The sequence below is a fragment of the Microcaecilia unicolor genome, chromosome 1, assembly GCF_901765095.1.
Source record: "Microcaecilia unicolor chromosome 1, aMicUni1.1, whole genome shotgun sequence".
Classification (NCBI taxonomy): domain Eukaryota; kingdom Metazoa; phylum Chordata; class Amphibia; order Gymnophiona; family Siphonopidae; genus Microcaecilia; species Microcaecilia unicolor.
The window spans coordinates 73,900,419-73,917,661 of record NC_044031.1 but is presented as its reverse complement, the minus strand read 5'-3'; the positions used below and the strand labels follow the sequence as shown (position 1 = coordinate 73,917,661).

Sequence of the window (17,243 nt, the reverse complement as noted above, 5' to 3'; positions counted from 1 at the left end):
TGTATCCGGTGGTAATTGGGCAGTACCGTTCGCTAACCGGTTACTGCTGGGTTAATGCAGGAGCCCTTACCACCACCTCAATGGGTGGCGGTAAGGACTCCTGCCGAAATGGCCATGTGGCAACTGCTTTACTTGCCATGTGGCCATTTCCTACAGGAAGGCGACACTTCCCTTTTACCAGGTGCAGCAAAAGGGGGCCTCGGTGCGTGTGTAAAACACGTGCCGACGCCAGTGCTGGCCCCCTTTTGCCACAGCTTGGTAAAAGGGGCCTTATGAATTTTGTGAGATGGCTGTTATGCCACGGTGAGCCGCTGCATGGGAATGTTTGCAGTCTGTCTACGGGAATCCCCTGCAGGTCCGCAGGGTTCATGACTGTACGAGCATCTCAGTGACCACCTACCCACCCAGAATCCTCTAAGATGTCCAAGTACCTCCTCCTTCTCCCTTCTGTCTGTCTGGGCTGATGCAGCAAGGCTGACACTGACACATGCATAGGCCAGCAGTGTCAGAGGTCATCTGATCTACTGACGCATACATATGGTATCCTCCATGTACAGCTGAAATGTGCTGTGTCAGTGTGAGGCTTGCTGCATCATCCCAGGCAGAGAGCAAGTGCAGCTGCGCTGAATTATTGAAGGGAGAAGGAGGCAGTACTTGGACATCTTGGAGGACTCTGGGCGGGTAGATGGTCACTGAGAGGCTCATAGTCATACACTGACTGGTGTGTTCTTAGATCAATATGTTGGTTTTCGTTGTATATAGGGATGAAATCCTTCTCAGCTTTTCTAAACTCATTCTTACTTTTGGAACAATTTTTCTTTAAGTCCATCTGGACCCACCAGAATCCCAGAACTTCCCCAAGACTCTCCCTGTCATCTTGTCACTTCTCAGGACTCATCTCTTCTCCCTGATTTGCAGGTCTAATGTATCACACTTAATGTTAATAAGTTTATTGGGAAAAGAGTTAGCAGATTGGGATGCAACTCTATCTTGGATGAATAGCAAACATAAGGGTCTTTTACTATGGTGCACTAGCATTTTTAGCTCGTGCTAAAAATCAGCTGGCACTAAATGCTGAGTCACCCATAGGAATATAATGGGCATTTCAGCATTTAGCACTAGCTGATTTTTAGCATGAGCTAAAACCGCTAGTGCACCTTAGTAAAAGACCCCCATAGGTTGGCTACTGATACAAGAGTGCTGCAAAAATCAACCAAAGCGTTCTGCAAAAATTAATTGGCTGGAATTTACAGTAAAGAATATTATATGTCTTAATATTATTTGTAAATTGGTTGCCACCAATAAAATGTATAATAAAGTTATGTACAGTACATTCATATGTACATTTTTTATTTTTTTGCACAGAGAACCCATTGCTAAATATTTATTAACACATCACTGGGTATATGTGTTCACAGATGTAAATGGTGTCTTTATAAAACAAATTTTTGACAAAAACTGTTTGTTTGTTTTTTTCAAACAATAGAATGATTTCCAGCAGAAAAAATGGAATGCTACCATTGCGTTTATGAATCATACTATTTTCTCTGTAATGTGTCCTACCTTCATATAACCAGTCACTGAGACCATTGAAAATGTCTTCTCTTCCAGTTGAGACTAAGCGGATTGCGCGGCTTTCTGCATCCATTTGGTAGTAGATGTTATTCTCAAATATAAATATCTAGTTTAAAAAGAAAGAAAAGCAATGTGAAATGCAGAAGCAATACCTAGGTGCTTTTTTATAGAGCTGTATTCCTGTTTTGGATTTATTAAAGCTGACATATAAACGTCCACATTGCATGGAGGCCAAATCCAATTTTACAAAGGCAGGATATGGACATCTAACACTGCAGAACATCCATATGGAAAGGGGGTGTGGTCTGGGCATGGTTTGGGCAGGACTAGGGAGGGCCCAAAATATTGACATCCACGATGATTACTGAAGGACATTGTTATTTAGACCTGGTACAGGCATGTCTAGGTTACAGGAAGGTGCTCTGATTGAACAACTGTCCATTGGAGGGATGAAGGCATGATACTTCCTTAGTCCCCTTCCCTTTCCCTTGAAAGTGAAACTGGAAAGGGATACCAGGATCTATTACAGCTTTACACATTATGGGCCTTCTTAGTAGAGCAGCAAACAAGTTTGAGGAGTAGTCTAATGGTTAGTGCAGTGACCTGTAAACCAAGGGACCCAGATTCAATTTCCATTTCAACTCTTTTTTTTTTTATTATTATAATTGTGAGCCCTACAGGAACAGAAAAATACCTACTGAACCTAAATATAGAAGCTACCTACAAGCCTGAAGGCTATTGAGGTAGTGTACATTCAGGTACAGTAGGCATTTTTCTGATCCTGGAGGGCTCACGATGAAAAGTAAAAAGCTGAAGTGGGCTGAGTGCTCTTGAATTGTTTAAAAAATACTTGTCTGATATTCTCAATTACTCCTCTGACCATATTCCCCCGATAAACAAAATCTACTATCTTCCAATACCGCAAAAAAGGAGAGAGGAGGAAAAGAGAAAACCAGAGAATCAAATGCAACAAACCTCCAGATTACAAAATTTGACTGCATTTCTAAAGCAATCCTTAACCGAAATCCACACTCGCTCTACGTTGTTGGTTTCTTTAGTCTTCGAGCAAGACTTGAACTCAATAATGAAGTTATATTTTAAAAATGCTTTAAAAGAATTCTTGGGTGCACGAATCTGGATTTATCCGGATGTCACAAGAGCAACTCAGGAAAAACAGAGAAAGTTTCTTGCATTAAGAGAAGATACTAAAGCACTGGGGGCCAGTTTTTTACTGGCATACCCGTGCAAATGTATGATAAGATATGTGGGTAACAAATATGTTTTCTATGAACCGGATCAGCTGAAAAGCTTTATTGCTTTAAAGAAAATTACCAAATGACTTTCGGGACTAGTGTTGAGTAAAGTAATTGTAAAATAGCCCGTGGTTTGGGTCCAGGCCTTATTGCCTATTATGAACTAATATGATATATGTTCTCCTCAACTTTACTGACCTCCCCCTCTAAATTAGTGGTCTAAGAAAAGAGGAATATTTACTTTATAAAATGTTTTTGTTATTTCAGATAATATCTCTGTGTTTCTTGTACAAGATATATCTTGTGAATAAGGTTTGAAATATTATTAAAAAAAAGCTGAAGTGGGATTTGAACTTGGGTCCTCTTGATGCTTAGCCTATTACTCTAACTATTAGGCCACACCTCTGCTCTACATGGGGAGTCTGTGTAGCCATTTTATAAGATGGATGTTCCTTGTTTTGCCCCATTCCTAATTTTGTGGTTTCAGTTTGAAAACTGAATGTTCATGCTGGACATTTCTAGCACATGGTCATCTATATCATGTACTTTTGAACAGGCTGTATCCTGTTCAAAGATACATGTGAGCTGGGCATCCATTTGTGACATTCTGAGTCGGACGTCCTTTTGAAAATGCCGTTCTATGAATTAATTTCTATTATAACCATATAGTTTGCATCAGGAGTGTCCCAAGCCAAAAATGTGCCCTGTGCAACACGGCCCCTAGCGCTCCTATTCCACCCTCTGCATCTTGCCCAAGCAGGGGGAGTCAATGGATAGAGCACAATTTTGGCACCCCTGCCTCCCATGTGACTTCTGCAGCTGCACTGACCACAAGCAGCTTGGTACAGCCCTGGTTTCCACTACATAACATGAAATACAACTATCTTGCATATCATGGTAGCAGGGCTGTCAACTGGTCCTTTTCTTCAGGGCATTACCCCACTGCACTCACAGATTTATTTATAAAATTTATATCCCACCATTCACAATTTCTTAAACAATAACAACACCCACTGTATCTCAAGCAACCAGGAAGTTTAAAAAGTCTCGCCACCAGATATTAAAAGGCCAGAACAAAAAAATAAATCTTCAGAAGCTTCTTAAAATGTCCTGCATTAGTACAGAAATGTAGATAGCCAGGCAGGGCATTCCACAATCCAGGACCTGCAACCAAAAAAGCTGCTAGCCGTGTACAAGCATAGTGAATGCTTATCAATGAGTTAGTTACCAGTTTTTTTGTAAAGTTAGATCTCAAACCCCTTGCAAATATAAACAACTTCACAGAGCGAAAGTACCATGTAATCTTGCCATACACAACATGACGGAGAAAATACAAGATCTTAAAATGAATCCTATATTGCAAAGTCAGTCGAGACGCTTCAAAGCAGGAGTAATATACTCACATCGCGAAAGCCCCATAATGATCCTCACTGCTTTTCTTGTGAAATTAGAATCACAAACCCTTGCAAGCATCTTATTAAATATCATACAGATAGTTTTGTGTATGTGGATCCTGTGCAGTTGGAGATATATTTGATGGAGAGATAAGTGGGTATCTGATTCTTTTGATTTTTGGGGTGGGGAAATGGAATGAATGGGGTAATTTAGGGTACTTCTGTTGGGTATGATACTATGTCGTTATTTTTTTCTATGTTTATTGCCTTTTCATCTTTCTATCCCCCTTGATGTAGGCTAGTTTTGGTTAGAAATTAATGGTTACTTTGTTAGGATATTCTATTATTTTGATGTGTTACTTTCCTTTATCAAATTACTTGTTCCTTTATTTTTGGACATAAAAAAAAAAAAAAGAATGACATGTCCATAGATATAAAGGGATAAAGGCAGGAGTGAGTTATAGGTCTAAAAGAATGGAGGTAGTCGGCAACCCCAGGGATATGCCTGGATGGTGATTAAGTACATAAGTAGTGCCATACTGGGAAAGACCAAAGGTCCATCTAGCCCAGCATCCTGTCACCAAAGCTTTGCCCAGGTGCATTAGGTGCTAATGTGTGCCTAATGCAGCTTAAAATAGCATACCATAGGATGCACTCAAGCATCCTGCAATAACTGCCAAATGTGTACATACTAGCCATGCACTAAAAATGTATATTTATTTATTATTTGCTCACACCTTTTTCAGTAGTAGCTCAAGGTGAGTTACATTCAGGTATGCTGGATATTTCTCTGTCCCAGGAGAGCTCACAATCAAAGTTTGTACCTGAGGCAATGGAGGGTTAAATAACTTGCCCAAGATCACAAGGAGCAGCAGTGGGATTTTTTTTTTTTTTTACATTTGTACCCTGTGCTTTCCCACTCATGGCAGGCTCAATGCAGCTTACATGGGGCAATGGAGGGTTAAGTGACTTGCCCAGAGTCACAAGGAGCTGCCTGTGCCTGAAGTGGGAATTGAACTCAGTTCCTCAGGACCAAAGTCCACCACCCTAACCACTAGGCCACTCCTCCACTCTGAACTAGCCACCTCTGGATTATAAGACTGTTGCTCTAACCACTAGGCCACTCTGTGTTGGGGGGGGGGGCTGAGAGTGGGCATTTCTATGCTAATTAGTGCGGCTACATTACCTTGCACTAAATGGTTAGCTCAAGGATACTGCAAGTGCTCATGCAGTACATTTATTTTTATGGCTCCACACTAATAGCACCAAGAGCCTTCAAAAATGGGACACAATTTCTTTACTGACGTAACTTGAAAAACAATCTTCAATTGGTGACCCGACACTGGCCGTGTTTCAGCGAACAGCACCTGCATCAGGGGTCAAATGTGATGTGACATCTACTAGATTCAATGTGCAGCAATGGAACTTTTCCCCATGCACACTACTAGGTTGTCTCTCAATGCATTCAAAGCAAAGACTGTCCCATAGTTCAATCGATCAAACCAATGTCAGATCACATTTGACCCCTGATGCAGGCGCTGTGCACCAAAACACAGCCCGTGTCGGGTCACCAGTTGAAGGCTGTTTTTCAAGTTACACCATTAAAGAAATTGTGTCCCATTTTTGAAGGCGCTTGGTGCTTCTTTTTGTTTTCTGGACTCCATTGTGCACTTTGGACCCTCTCTGTGTTGTTTTGTTCCACGCTAATAGCAACATTAGCATATGGCCGTTAATACAAAAAATACAAAAAGGCCTGTGGGAATAACCTATGTAAGGTTGAGCTAAGGCCACTTTTTACTGCAGCTTAGTAAACTTGCCCTGTGATAGCTGATAAAATGACTGCCCTTAGTCTAATGCAACAGAAAGGATACAACTTCTGGGACAGGCATTTCTAATTGTACTATTTTAACAGGTAGAAGCATTTCTTAGCTAAGTCAACTAATTCATCCTAGATATTCAGTAAATACTTTTTATATGAAAGTTAACACTATTGTTCACAACAATAAAAATAGCAGCACAGAAGCTATATTTGATTTCTACACAGGTTTTGTTCTTTGATACAGCATGTGCTTCAGCCCAAAACGATCTGAATAGAATCCAGACACATTTCCTAATTTAATCTCCGCAGATGTTATGACAAATTTGCCTCTGAGCAAAAAGACTTGAATAACATTTCAACCTGCCTGATTCCTTTTCAGCAACTACTGCACTCCAAGCTAAAAATAAAATGAGTGTAGCCAATTAACACTTTCTGAATGGGAAATCTTTACCGAAGCTTATTTTTAGGCTTTCATTATTCTGCATTCAGCAGAAATGAGAGGACACTGTTTCAAAGAATTATTGTAATTTTGGAAGTCAGCACATGCAGTTTCAATGTGCTGGGCTAACAGAACCTCATTTTACAATCCAGTTCAAATCATCCTGAGAATGAGAATCTGAAGAGTTTGATCTTCCGATCACAGAACTATGACATATAAATCTAGTTGCCACTCAGTTTCCAGCATTTAGATTTAGAATAGGTTATTTGAAACGTCTATATTATCAGCACAAACACAATCGGATTCACAACAGACTGAAACACTTTTGTTGCTGCTGAGAACTAGGGCAGTGCTTCTCAACCCAGTCCTCCGGGTACACCCAGCTAGTTGGGTTTCTAGGATATCCACAAAGATATATAGATAAAACAGATTTGCATGCACTGCCTTCTTGGTATGCAAATCTATCTCATGTGTATTCAACTGTATATCCTGAAAACCTGACTGGCTTGGTGTGCCCTGAGGTCTGGGTTGAGAAACACTGGATTAGGGGATGATAATCAAAGCATTTGATATGGGTAAAACTGAGTATGACAACATATCCTATGTTGTTTCACTTCACTACCAAATGAAAATGAGCAGGAAAAACATGTAGCGTCTTGTATTTTTTTTTTGTTTGCCAATAATAATGCGCCCAATTTGCAAAGAGGGCGCACTCCTTTCCCGATAGTGAGTGCATGCGTGAACCATCGTGTATGCGCACATTATCAGGAAAAGAGTGTGCCCCTTTGCAAAGAGAGGAAACTCTTGATAGCACAGCTCCCATAATGAACAAATGCCCAGAAAACGCCAAATAAAATGAACATTCCCATAGACGACAAGGGAAATGATGAGAAATTAAAAATTTTCAGCACATTTCTAATGAACAGTGCATAGACATTTACGTGCATACAAAAAGGGGTAGAGGCAGGTCAGCAGACTAGCTTCAATAAATGGAAAACAAGTGTGCACTGAGCGCTATCCCACTTGGGTGTCATTTATAGGACAGAGAATAGCGCTGGGATCCACACCAACTTTGGGTGTGAGGATTTACACCAACTGAAGGCATAGTATGCTACATTACAATGTTGATAAAACATTTTAATAGACAGTATAGGGTGTAAGCAAAGATGGAACATGTAGATAGGTAAGAAAGAGTAACAGCAGTAAGAAAATAAGGGAATGGTTAAAGAGAGTTGCAAATGAGGTCAGAAAGGTGCTTGAATATGTGCTTAAGTGGCAGCAAAGTGAGTAAGGGGGTGCGTAAGAGGCAGTGTGTAAATGCAAGGGGGCATTCACATAGGTAGAGCATGGGAAGGGTATGGGTGGTGCTGCCACTTATGCATATAGCGTACAGAATACTATGTTCCATGCCTTTGCTGCATTTAGGTGCCCATAGTTATGCCAGGCTGGTGTACCTGTGGATTTTGAAGCCAGGAAGATGTGCGGCCTAATTAATGTTGGTATCATTCTAAGCGGGGGGGGGGGGGGGGGGTGCCTTGATACAGCTGAAAAATGAAACTTAGGGCTCTGTTTACTAAGGCACGCTGTAGGTGTGCAAACATTTCAGTGTGCGCTAATGATAGAGACACCCATAGGAATATAATGGGTGTCTCTATCATTAGTGGAGAGGAGTGGCCTAGTGGTTAGAGCACCAGTCTTGCAATCCAGAGATGGCCAGTTCAAATCCCATTGCTGTTCCTGGTGATCTTGCACAAGTCACTTAACTCTCCATTGTCTTAGGTACAAACTTAGATTGCTGGTACAGAGAAATACCCAGTGTACCTGCATGTAACTCACCTTGAGCTACTATTGAAAAAGGTATGAGCAAAATCTAAATAAATTAGCATGTGCTAATTTTTAGCATGCACTAAAAAGTTTGCATGCCTACAGCGTGGCTTAGTAAACAGGGCCCATAGTCTATGTCGGACAAACCCCCCCCCCCTGCTGAAATACATCTTTAAGATGAGTATTGCAGATTAAGCATTTATAAAATTGTGCAGAGATTTTTTTTCTCCTGTAAAGGGCCACAGAAACAGACATCATGTTATGAGAATCATGTGATCAATATTCAGAGTTTCTATCTATTTATTTACTTATGGCATTTTATCCCACATTAAACATGAATTAGATTGGAACCTGGGAGCATTTAAAATCTTTTTTTTTCCTGGAGAGAGTAATGCATTGCTCCCCCCCCAGGCTCTCTCCCCGGGTATAGCCAACCCTGCAATTTGGGGGGGGGGGGGCATGAGGGGGTGCAGAGGTGGACTGGGGCCCCAGTCCATCTCCCTGCCCCCCCAAAATTGCAGGGCTGGCTATACCCGGGGAGGCAGCCTGTTGTTAAAAATTTACCAGCATACCATTGCCTGTCTCTGTCCCTATTTTGTACTGAGGTGACCCAGGCTGCATAATTTAGCAGAAGATAAATGCATCATCCAATATTGGTAAATGAGCCAGGAAATGTTGAGTATGATCTCGGGCTCTCAAACTTACTGCTAATGCTCACTATCACAAAGAGCTTCCTTCTGGAGTTCATAAGATGTAACATGTATAGGCAATTTGGTAAGGTGTGTTTGGAAATTGCTTTTAATGAAGCCTGTGGTACCCAATACAATGGGAAATAATTCTGTATCTTTGTGCCACATTTTCTTGTTTTTTGACTTCATTTCTTGGTATTTAAGAATCTTCACTTGCTCCACACAATGCATAGAATAATCATGGTACTGACACCTTTCTTATCAATGCTGTTCTCATGCTTTTCTCATTTTCAAAGTAGATGTACTCCTCAAAATACCAAAAAAAATGTCCACCTGATAAAAACATTGAAATCCTGATTTTGGAACATCAGAATTTGAACGTATCACACTGCATTTTGTCCAAATAGCAAGGGGACGTGTTGTGGGCGTGTTTTCGGTGGGACCAGGGAAAGCCCAAAAGTAGGACGTTCAATAGGGATTTTTGAATGGGAAGAAACATCTTGTCTAAAAAGGAGGACATTTTTTCTAGACCTGTTTCAGTCACATCCAAGTTTAAAAATGGTTCTCTGACTGAGCAGCTGACCACTGGAGGGATTAAGGCATGATACCTCCTTAATTTCTCAGTGGTTGCTATCCCCATCCCTTTCCCCTGAAAGTGAAATTGGAAAGGAAAATCAGGCTCTATGTCAGCTGCAGGTATTATGGCCATTCTGAACAACATAGCAAACAGGTAGGAGTAGCCTGGTGTTTAATTCAGTGGACTGTAAACCAAGGGACACAGGTTCAAATTCCACTGTAACTCATAAAAATACTTACTGTACCTAAATATACAAGACATCTGCAAGCCTGAATATTGAATTATTATTATTAGCATTTGTATAGCGCTACCAGACGCACACAGCGCTGAACATGACACACAGAGACAGTCCCTGCTCAATAGAGCTTACAATCTAAAAATACAGACAAGAAAATTAAGGGTGAGGGAAGTACTGGGTGAGAAGGAACAAGGGGAGGACAATTGAGTAGAGGCTAGGATTGGTGAACATTCAGGTATAGTATACATTTTTCTGCTCCTGGAGGGATCACAGTTGCCAAAAAATAAAAAAATTATAGTGGGATTTGAACCTGAGTCACTTGGTTTACAGTCCATTGAACTAACCACTAGATTACTCCTCTCTGCTGCAAGAATATCTGTGTGGCTATTTTCATAAGAATGCAACGGACATCTGTTTTTCCACATTTATAATGTAAGCATGTCAGTTTGCAAAATGGCTGTTCAGGATGGACGTCTGCAGCATAAGGACATCTTTCTTATGTATTTTCAACAGGAAATTTGGGTATCTTTCCTGTTCAAAACGTGCTGTGAGCATTTTGTGTGGACATTATGAGCAGGACATCCCAATTCTGACTTGGATGTTCTTTCGAAAATGTCCCTCCACATCTAGTTTTCTTGAATCAAACATAATCAGTTGGAATGGCAGTGTCCCAAGTGATGACAACATCTTTATTCTCCAATTTCTCCTAGGGTCATGATCCCAGTGCTTTTCTAGGACAATAATGCTGTAGTGCTTAAGTTTCTAGTGGCCGAGGCATGTCAACCTACTGTGCCTTTCTGTTTAGAAATTTTCTTTCATCAGAGCTTTGCAACCAGTTCAAGATAGGTAAACAGTTTATCTTGTTGGGCAGACTGGATAGGCCGTTCTTTATCTGCCATCATTTATTATGTTATGTTACTATTTCCAGCTCTGTATTACAGAAGCATATGCCAGCAACAGAGGGCTTGAAGGTGAGCTGCTGCTCTTTCAGGGTCATTGCAGCTTTAAACACATATGCTCCAATGGCAGCCTACATGTCAATGGAGTACTGTCACCAAATCAACTCCTTCTGGGAAGATCAAGCTCAGTTGGATTCAAGAACAAAAAAAAATTAAAAAGGGAAAAGAGAAAACGACCAAGGATCATGGGAAACAGAAAGGAAGGAAGTGAAAGAGTACCCAGGAAAAGTTGGAGAGGGGGGGACGTTGATCTAGGCAATCAAATTGGTAGGGAGGGAGAAGGGAGACACAAGTGAGGATCAATATATGAAGAGAGAGAGAGAGAGAAAGAGAGAGTAGGCTGTCACTGAATTGACTCCTCCTTAATAAGTAGCTACCCCCCCTCCCAAAAAAAAGCTGCAATTAGCCCTCCCTCAATATCTATGCTGAATGTACGATGGATTGTAATGAGGAGCTTGAATATTGAAGGTTCTTTTTAGGGAAGTTTCCATTCTCTTCTTGGAGGCAGCCTTTTTCCTACAAGAAGAATGATCTTTTGAATTTCTTCCAGCAATAGCAGAATCTTCATTAGGGAGCTTGATTCACAATTTCTGTTATTATCCACAGTTTTAGGTACAGCAGCCTTCCCATCTGAATAGGTTCAGGGTTCATGAGATTACCAGAAATACACAGTTGCCCTTTGCCTTGATGCTGAAGGCTCAATGGCACCTATCAATCTCAGTCTTTACAGTTTTCCTACAGAGGGCCACAATAACTTTACTTGTGAGAGTCTTCATATAGAGCCCACTATAGGACATTCTGTGGATGACTGCTTTTGTACATCATCCAAATTCTCCAAAGACTGAAAAAAAAAAAAAGAATCAGTGAATTATATGTTCTCATTGCCTCTGATGTCAGAACCAAGGGAGAACTGAGTAGGATTTCCCTTGGGAAGGGGGGATAGACTCTGTTGTCAGATGGGATAAAAGTGAGTGGATTTAACTGTAGGACAATTTGGTTCATAAATTGGGTAGAGGGGGGATGTGTCTGAACCAGCTGAGTTGGAAGGTGGGAGGACATTTGGGATTGGAAGAGAGATTCTGAGATAGATTGGCCCACAAACTGGGATTTGATGTGAGGAGAGGTATTTTATGTTAATCTATGTATTACACTTAATTACTCACCTGTTCAAGATCAATTGAAGTGAGGTACACATTACAAAAAAATATAATTACAACAGAAATCAATAAAACCCCATAAAAAACCTAAATCCTATAAAAGCCTGCAAATCTCAAGACCCCTCAGTGGAATCAAACACCCTAAAAAAAGCCATGCCTTTAATCTCTTCCAAAACTGGAAGTAGTTTCCTTCAAAATATATGGCCATTGTAACTCAATTTCTCAATTTTGGACTGCAAACTCAAACGGTTGACTACACATAAATAAGCCTGTTGAGATAATTGAAGAAGCCTAGATGAAGTATAGTATGCCAATTTATTCCAAAGAAACATAAGATAACCCCAAATAAAGGTCCTAAAGATCAAATAACTTTAAATTCTACATAATAGGCAAGGAAGGGGTCTTGTCAGATGAATGGGTGGCACACACTGATGTGCCTCCAGATTCTCCTCTTTCTCCAAAATTATTCAATGTCTTGATGTCATCATTAAGTTTTTACATTGATAAAGAGGGTGCTAATTGTTTTTCTTATGCTGATAATATTACACTGTATTTTCCCTTTTCTAAGGATAAGGATGATTTTAATATGCTGATTAATCATGGATTATCCCTGGTTGAGAAATGGGAGACTTGTTAGCTCTTTAAACTGAATCGAGATAAAACTAAATTTTTGATTCTAACCACACCTAACATTGATGTATCAAATATACGATTGTGTTCTGAGGATGTTGATTTGAAGGTTGAAACAGAATTGAAGGTCTTGGGGATCATCAGAGTTTTCAAACATCCAACGTAAATGTCATTGCAATAATCTATCCTAGATAGAATTAGTGTCTGAGCTATTAATCGAGGCTTTTTTCAAAATAATTGCGTATCGCCCTCAATTTCCTCAGCATATAAAAAGATTTTTTTTAATTAAAGACTTTACGTGAGAAGAAAAACTCAAGAGGCTATCCACCTCCACCCCCAGAATTCTGGAACAAGATTCAAAGGTGAAAGCGTTTGCTCCGATAGAAAAATACTGAGGAAATTCGGGTGAGTCAGATGAACCCAACCACAAAACTTTTCTATTTCTGCAGTTCAGTTTAAGTGATTAGGCCATGATTTAGTCTTCAATCAGTTGTACAAATGTGATAATATCGTTCAATGTGGTAGTCCAGTTTCTGGAGACAGTAAATAATATAGTGATGTCATCAACATAGATAAAAAAAAGGTACATTAAGTTTTCCTAATACTTTACTCAAAGGTAGGCTTAGTACATTGAACAATGATGGTGACAAAAGGGGGACCTTTTGTTTCATATATCATTTCAAACAAATGCATCTCCCTACTTTGTACGGCAGCTGAGATCTGCAGTACATAGGAAAGTTGGGAGTCAATCATGATGCCCAGATATTTGGAGATGTCCACCAGCGTGTCTGGGTGGCCCAATAGTAAAGTGGTGAGAGAAGGCCGCACAAAGCAGCCAGTGATCCATGCAGCTCTGGTCTTAGTAGGGTACAGAATGAGTGATCCAGTGATGCAGCTTAATGGTTGGGTAGCTAGATGGCTTTCAAATGTTATCACCTGGTGAACAGAGATCACAGTAGATGGTCCAATTTGTTTTATTTAGAAGGTCTTGACCTGAGGATATCAGCTTGTCTTTGCTGCCTAGCATGACAGTGCATTGGCAGGTGTGACTCTCAGCAAGCAAGGAATATGTAATCAAGGAAGTTGTGCCTGTCAGTGAAGTTTAGTTCCTGATGGGCACATTTAACCAATGCTACAAGTAGAGAAAAGCTATGTAACAAGGTTTATTGGGCATTACAATCCAACATACTGCAAGTACGTTAAAAAAAATAACAAAGTGGATCTGAAACTATACACTTTTATATTGGTGGTTTGACAGGGGCTCATTTTCAAAGCACTTAGACTTACAAAGTTCCATGGTAACCTAAGTGCTTTGAAAATATGCCTCATCACACTGAAAAGGGATTTATTCCTGATGTAGCTTCAGACTGTCTAATGCAGAGGTGTCCATTTAGAGTCCTTGAAGACTGCAAAATGGTCTGATTTTAAGGATATATGTAATTAATATGCCCAAGATAGATTTGCGTACAAGATGTATAGTGAAATACCTTTACTATACTAATATTTCTGGTCCAAAAGAAGCTTCAAGCTAAGAGGGCTGGGAATAATGAATTTAGCTAGTCAATTTTCACCCAGATTGAGAGAGCATCTTCAATCCACCTTCAGAATCTGTTTCTTCTAGGTTTCCTCTGGATTATGTTGTTGTTGTTGCTGTATATATTTTAGAACTCCAATTAGTATCACCTTGTTGCTTCACAGCTGGAAGTCTTGATTGCCCCAATTATATATCTAATGTTACAGTAGGAAGCTGACTTGAAACCTAGTGAAACACTGGCAGAAGGAATTTGTTAAAAACAAACATATATTAAAAATAGAAACATGAAAAAAAACCAATAAAAAAGTAAGAAAATTGTAAAAGTCAGAAAATATGACAGAGCACAAAATATGTAGCTTACTTTTCAAGAGACGAGCGGAAAAAAACAACAACAAAAAAACAGAACTCTGTTATTCACCCCCAGACTTTGACAAAATAACATTATTAACAATAACAGCATCAATTTATTTATTTTCACACTGATGCTGGAGCTGCTGAGGTGGACAAAGGACACACACTGTTCAGCAGGTGGAAGCCCTAGAAGGCATCCATATGGTTGATTGAAGCATTTCTGTTATTTTCCATTTATTTCTCTCACTCCCTAGGCACCTGTTGTTTGCTGCATAAGAACTGTCTCCTGTATAACACCTACTTCAATGTAAAGATAATGAACAAAAAAGTGTTGCATAGCAGCTGTTAGAACTCTAAACAGAAATGGTATGTTTGCAGCAGGCCTGCAAGAAAGCACAGTGTAACCTGAATAGAATAATAGTTACAATTCTATACGGCAGATGTACAACAGCATCAAGGTTTCGAAGAGGGTTAAGGAGATCTGCATGGAATGACCATAGTTGAGATCACAACGTCAATGAGCACGGGGAGACTGTAGGGCTCATTTTTAAAAGAATAAAACATACAAAAAATGGCACAAGGGATAGATGGACGTGTTTCTCACAGGAAAACATTTAAGCCATATAATAATAAAAAAATTAAAACATATAAGTCCGATATTCACCCAGAGAAAAGTGTTTTGAGAGTGGGCATTTCAGGGCCATGTTGTAGGTGTGAGATGGGTGGCATTATGTCATGCGTGTTTTTTGCAATAACGGATAGTAAAATGATTTCCTTGTGCCGGAAAGAAAAGCATTGTGAATTAGACCTGCTTTAAATGCGACTAGCTCAAGATCAAACTTCTTTGAACCCATTTGTGATTTTGCTTAGTTGGAGGGTGGAATTGTTGGTTTGTGAAAAAGAGTGGCGAGTTGCTGAGTGATCTGTAATCTTTATTTCTTTGCCCCTGTCTGAAGCTTTTGAGATACATTTCCTGCCTTGCCTCCTCTGTTTCACCTTCTCAAGTCCTTGCCCATACCTGCCACCCCCCCCCCCCCCCAGCCATACCTGTCCCTTGCTCTGTATCTCACCAACTTCCTCCACTAAATCCTCGCTGTCCCCAAAACCCCACACCTCCCATTCAAACTCCCTTCCTGATTGTCTTCTGTCTCTCATTGTTCCACTGTTTGTCCACTCCCAGTTTGTCACTGTGCTTTGTGCTGCTGCTGTTGGTGAGGACTGTGTGCTGGTGCTGAGAGAGAGACTGTGCTGTGTGTTGCTGCCATTTGTGTGAGGACTGTTTACTGGTGCTGGGAGAGTAAGTGCTGGGTCTCACTGGGTGCAGTAGGTGAAGGAGTGCACAGTGGTGTTTCTGGGCTTAGTAGGTTGCACCTGTGGTGGTGAGGCACCTGCATGTCAATCATGGATGCGCTGAATGCTATTGTGGCTAACGCCTTTCTGCCTGTAGTCTGGAGTGTTTTCTTCCCCCCTCCTCCACATCTCTGAGAATTTGTAATACAGATGAGTTTACTATCAGTCCCCCACACTGTCCAAGCTTGCTGGAGAGAGGGTGAAATAGAGCAGCCAGCATATTTTCATTCCCCAAATCTTACCCGTTGGTGCGGAGGTGTCCTGGGTTCCCAGGCCATGGATGCTCTTGTTGGGAAGCAGCCTGTACACCATGCGTTTCACAGGGGTGAGGTTCATGGGGTCCTCACCCGGAGGGTTAGCTCCAGCCTTGCGTTTCACAAACCTCTTCAGCTGCCTCTGTTTTCTTTTGATGTTCTCTATATCTCTGTGTGGTGGACCACATGAAGACTGTGGGCTATTGTCACCCATTCTTTCTGCTTCATATAAGCACAGGTAGTTTTGCCCCTTGGGAGCAAACAGATTGGCATGGTGTGCTACTACCTCCTTCACTAGGAACACTATCTTGCTGAAATTGAATTTCCTGTTAGGGGCCTTCTTTTTGGATGCCATTGCAAGTGTGGGCTGTGCAGGTTTGAAAATTCCGAGATGCACATTTTTATAGGGCACTTTACACGTATATGCTGCGGGGACTTAGATGTTTAGGGGATAAGCTCTAGTCTGCTGGTTTGTACCTGACTGGTCACTATTGTGAGACCACAGACATGTGTATAATAGTTTATTTCTCTCTCTCTCTCTCTCTCTCTCTCTCTATATATATATATATATACATATATCTCATATTGGTATATAGTTGTTTTCCATTCCCTGACCTGTAATTTTATGTGTTGTTTTAAAAATGTAAATATGTAGATAGGAAGCAGCTGTTTGTGCAGCTTCCTAGGCCCTCAGCCATGCTGGTTGTGTGCAAAGCAGCTGGCTGAACACAGAGAGGGGCATAATCGAACGGGACGCCCAAGTTTTCCTGGGGCCGTCCTCGCAGGACAGCTCCGTGAAGGGGTGGGGAAACCCATATTATCGAAACAAGATGGGCGTCCATCTTTCGTTTTGATAATACAGCCAGGGACGCCCAAATCTCAACATTTAAGTCAACCTTATAGAGGGTCATCCTTAGAGATGGTCGTCCCCGGTTTTCGGCGGTAATGGAAACCAAGGACGCCCATCTCAGAAACGACCAAATCGAAGCCATTTGGTCATGGGAGGAGCCAGTATTCGTACTGCACTGGTCCCCCTGACATGCCAGGACACCAACCGGACACCCAAGGGGGCACTGCAATGGACTTCAGAAATTGCTCCCAGGAACATAGCTCCCTTACCTTGTGTGCTGAGCCCCCCAACCCCCCCACCAAAACCCCACTCCCTACAACCATACACCACTACCATAGCCCTAAGGGGTG

The 17,243-nt window shown here is 41.0% G+C and overlaps 1 protein-coding gene across 1 annotated transcript in view; it reads right to left on the bottom strand.

Moving 5' to 3' along the window:
• The window catches only part of DPP6 (dipeptidyl peptidase like 6), a 931,600-nt gene that overhangs the window by 255,678 nt on the left and 658,679 nt on the right, over nucleotides 1-17,243 (bottom strand). The window contains 1 exon segment of the mRNA XM_030198448.1: nucleotides 1,564-1,681. Coding sequence (XP_030054308.1) covers nucleotides 1,564-1,681 — 118 coding nt within the window.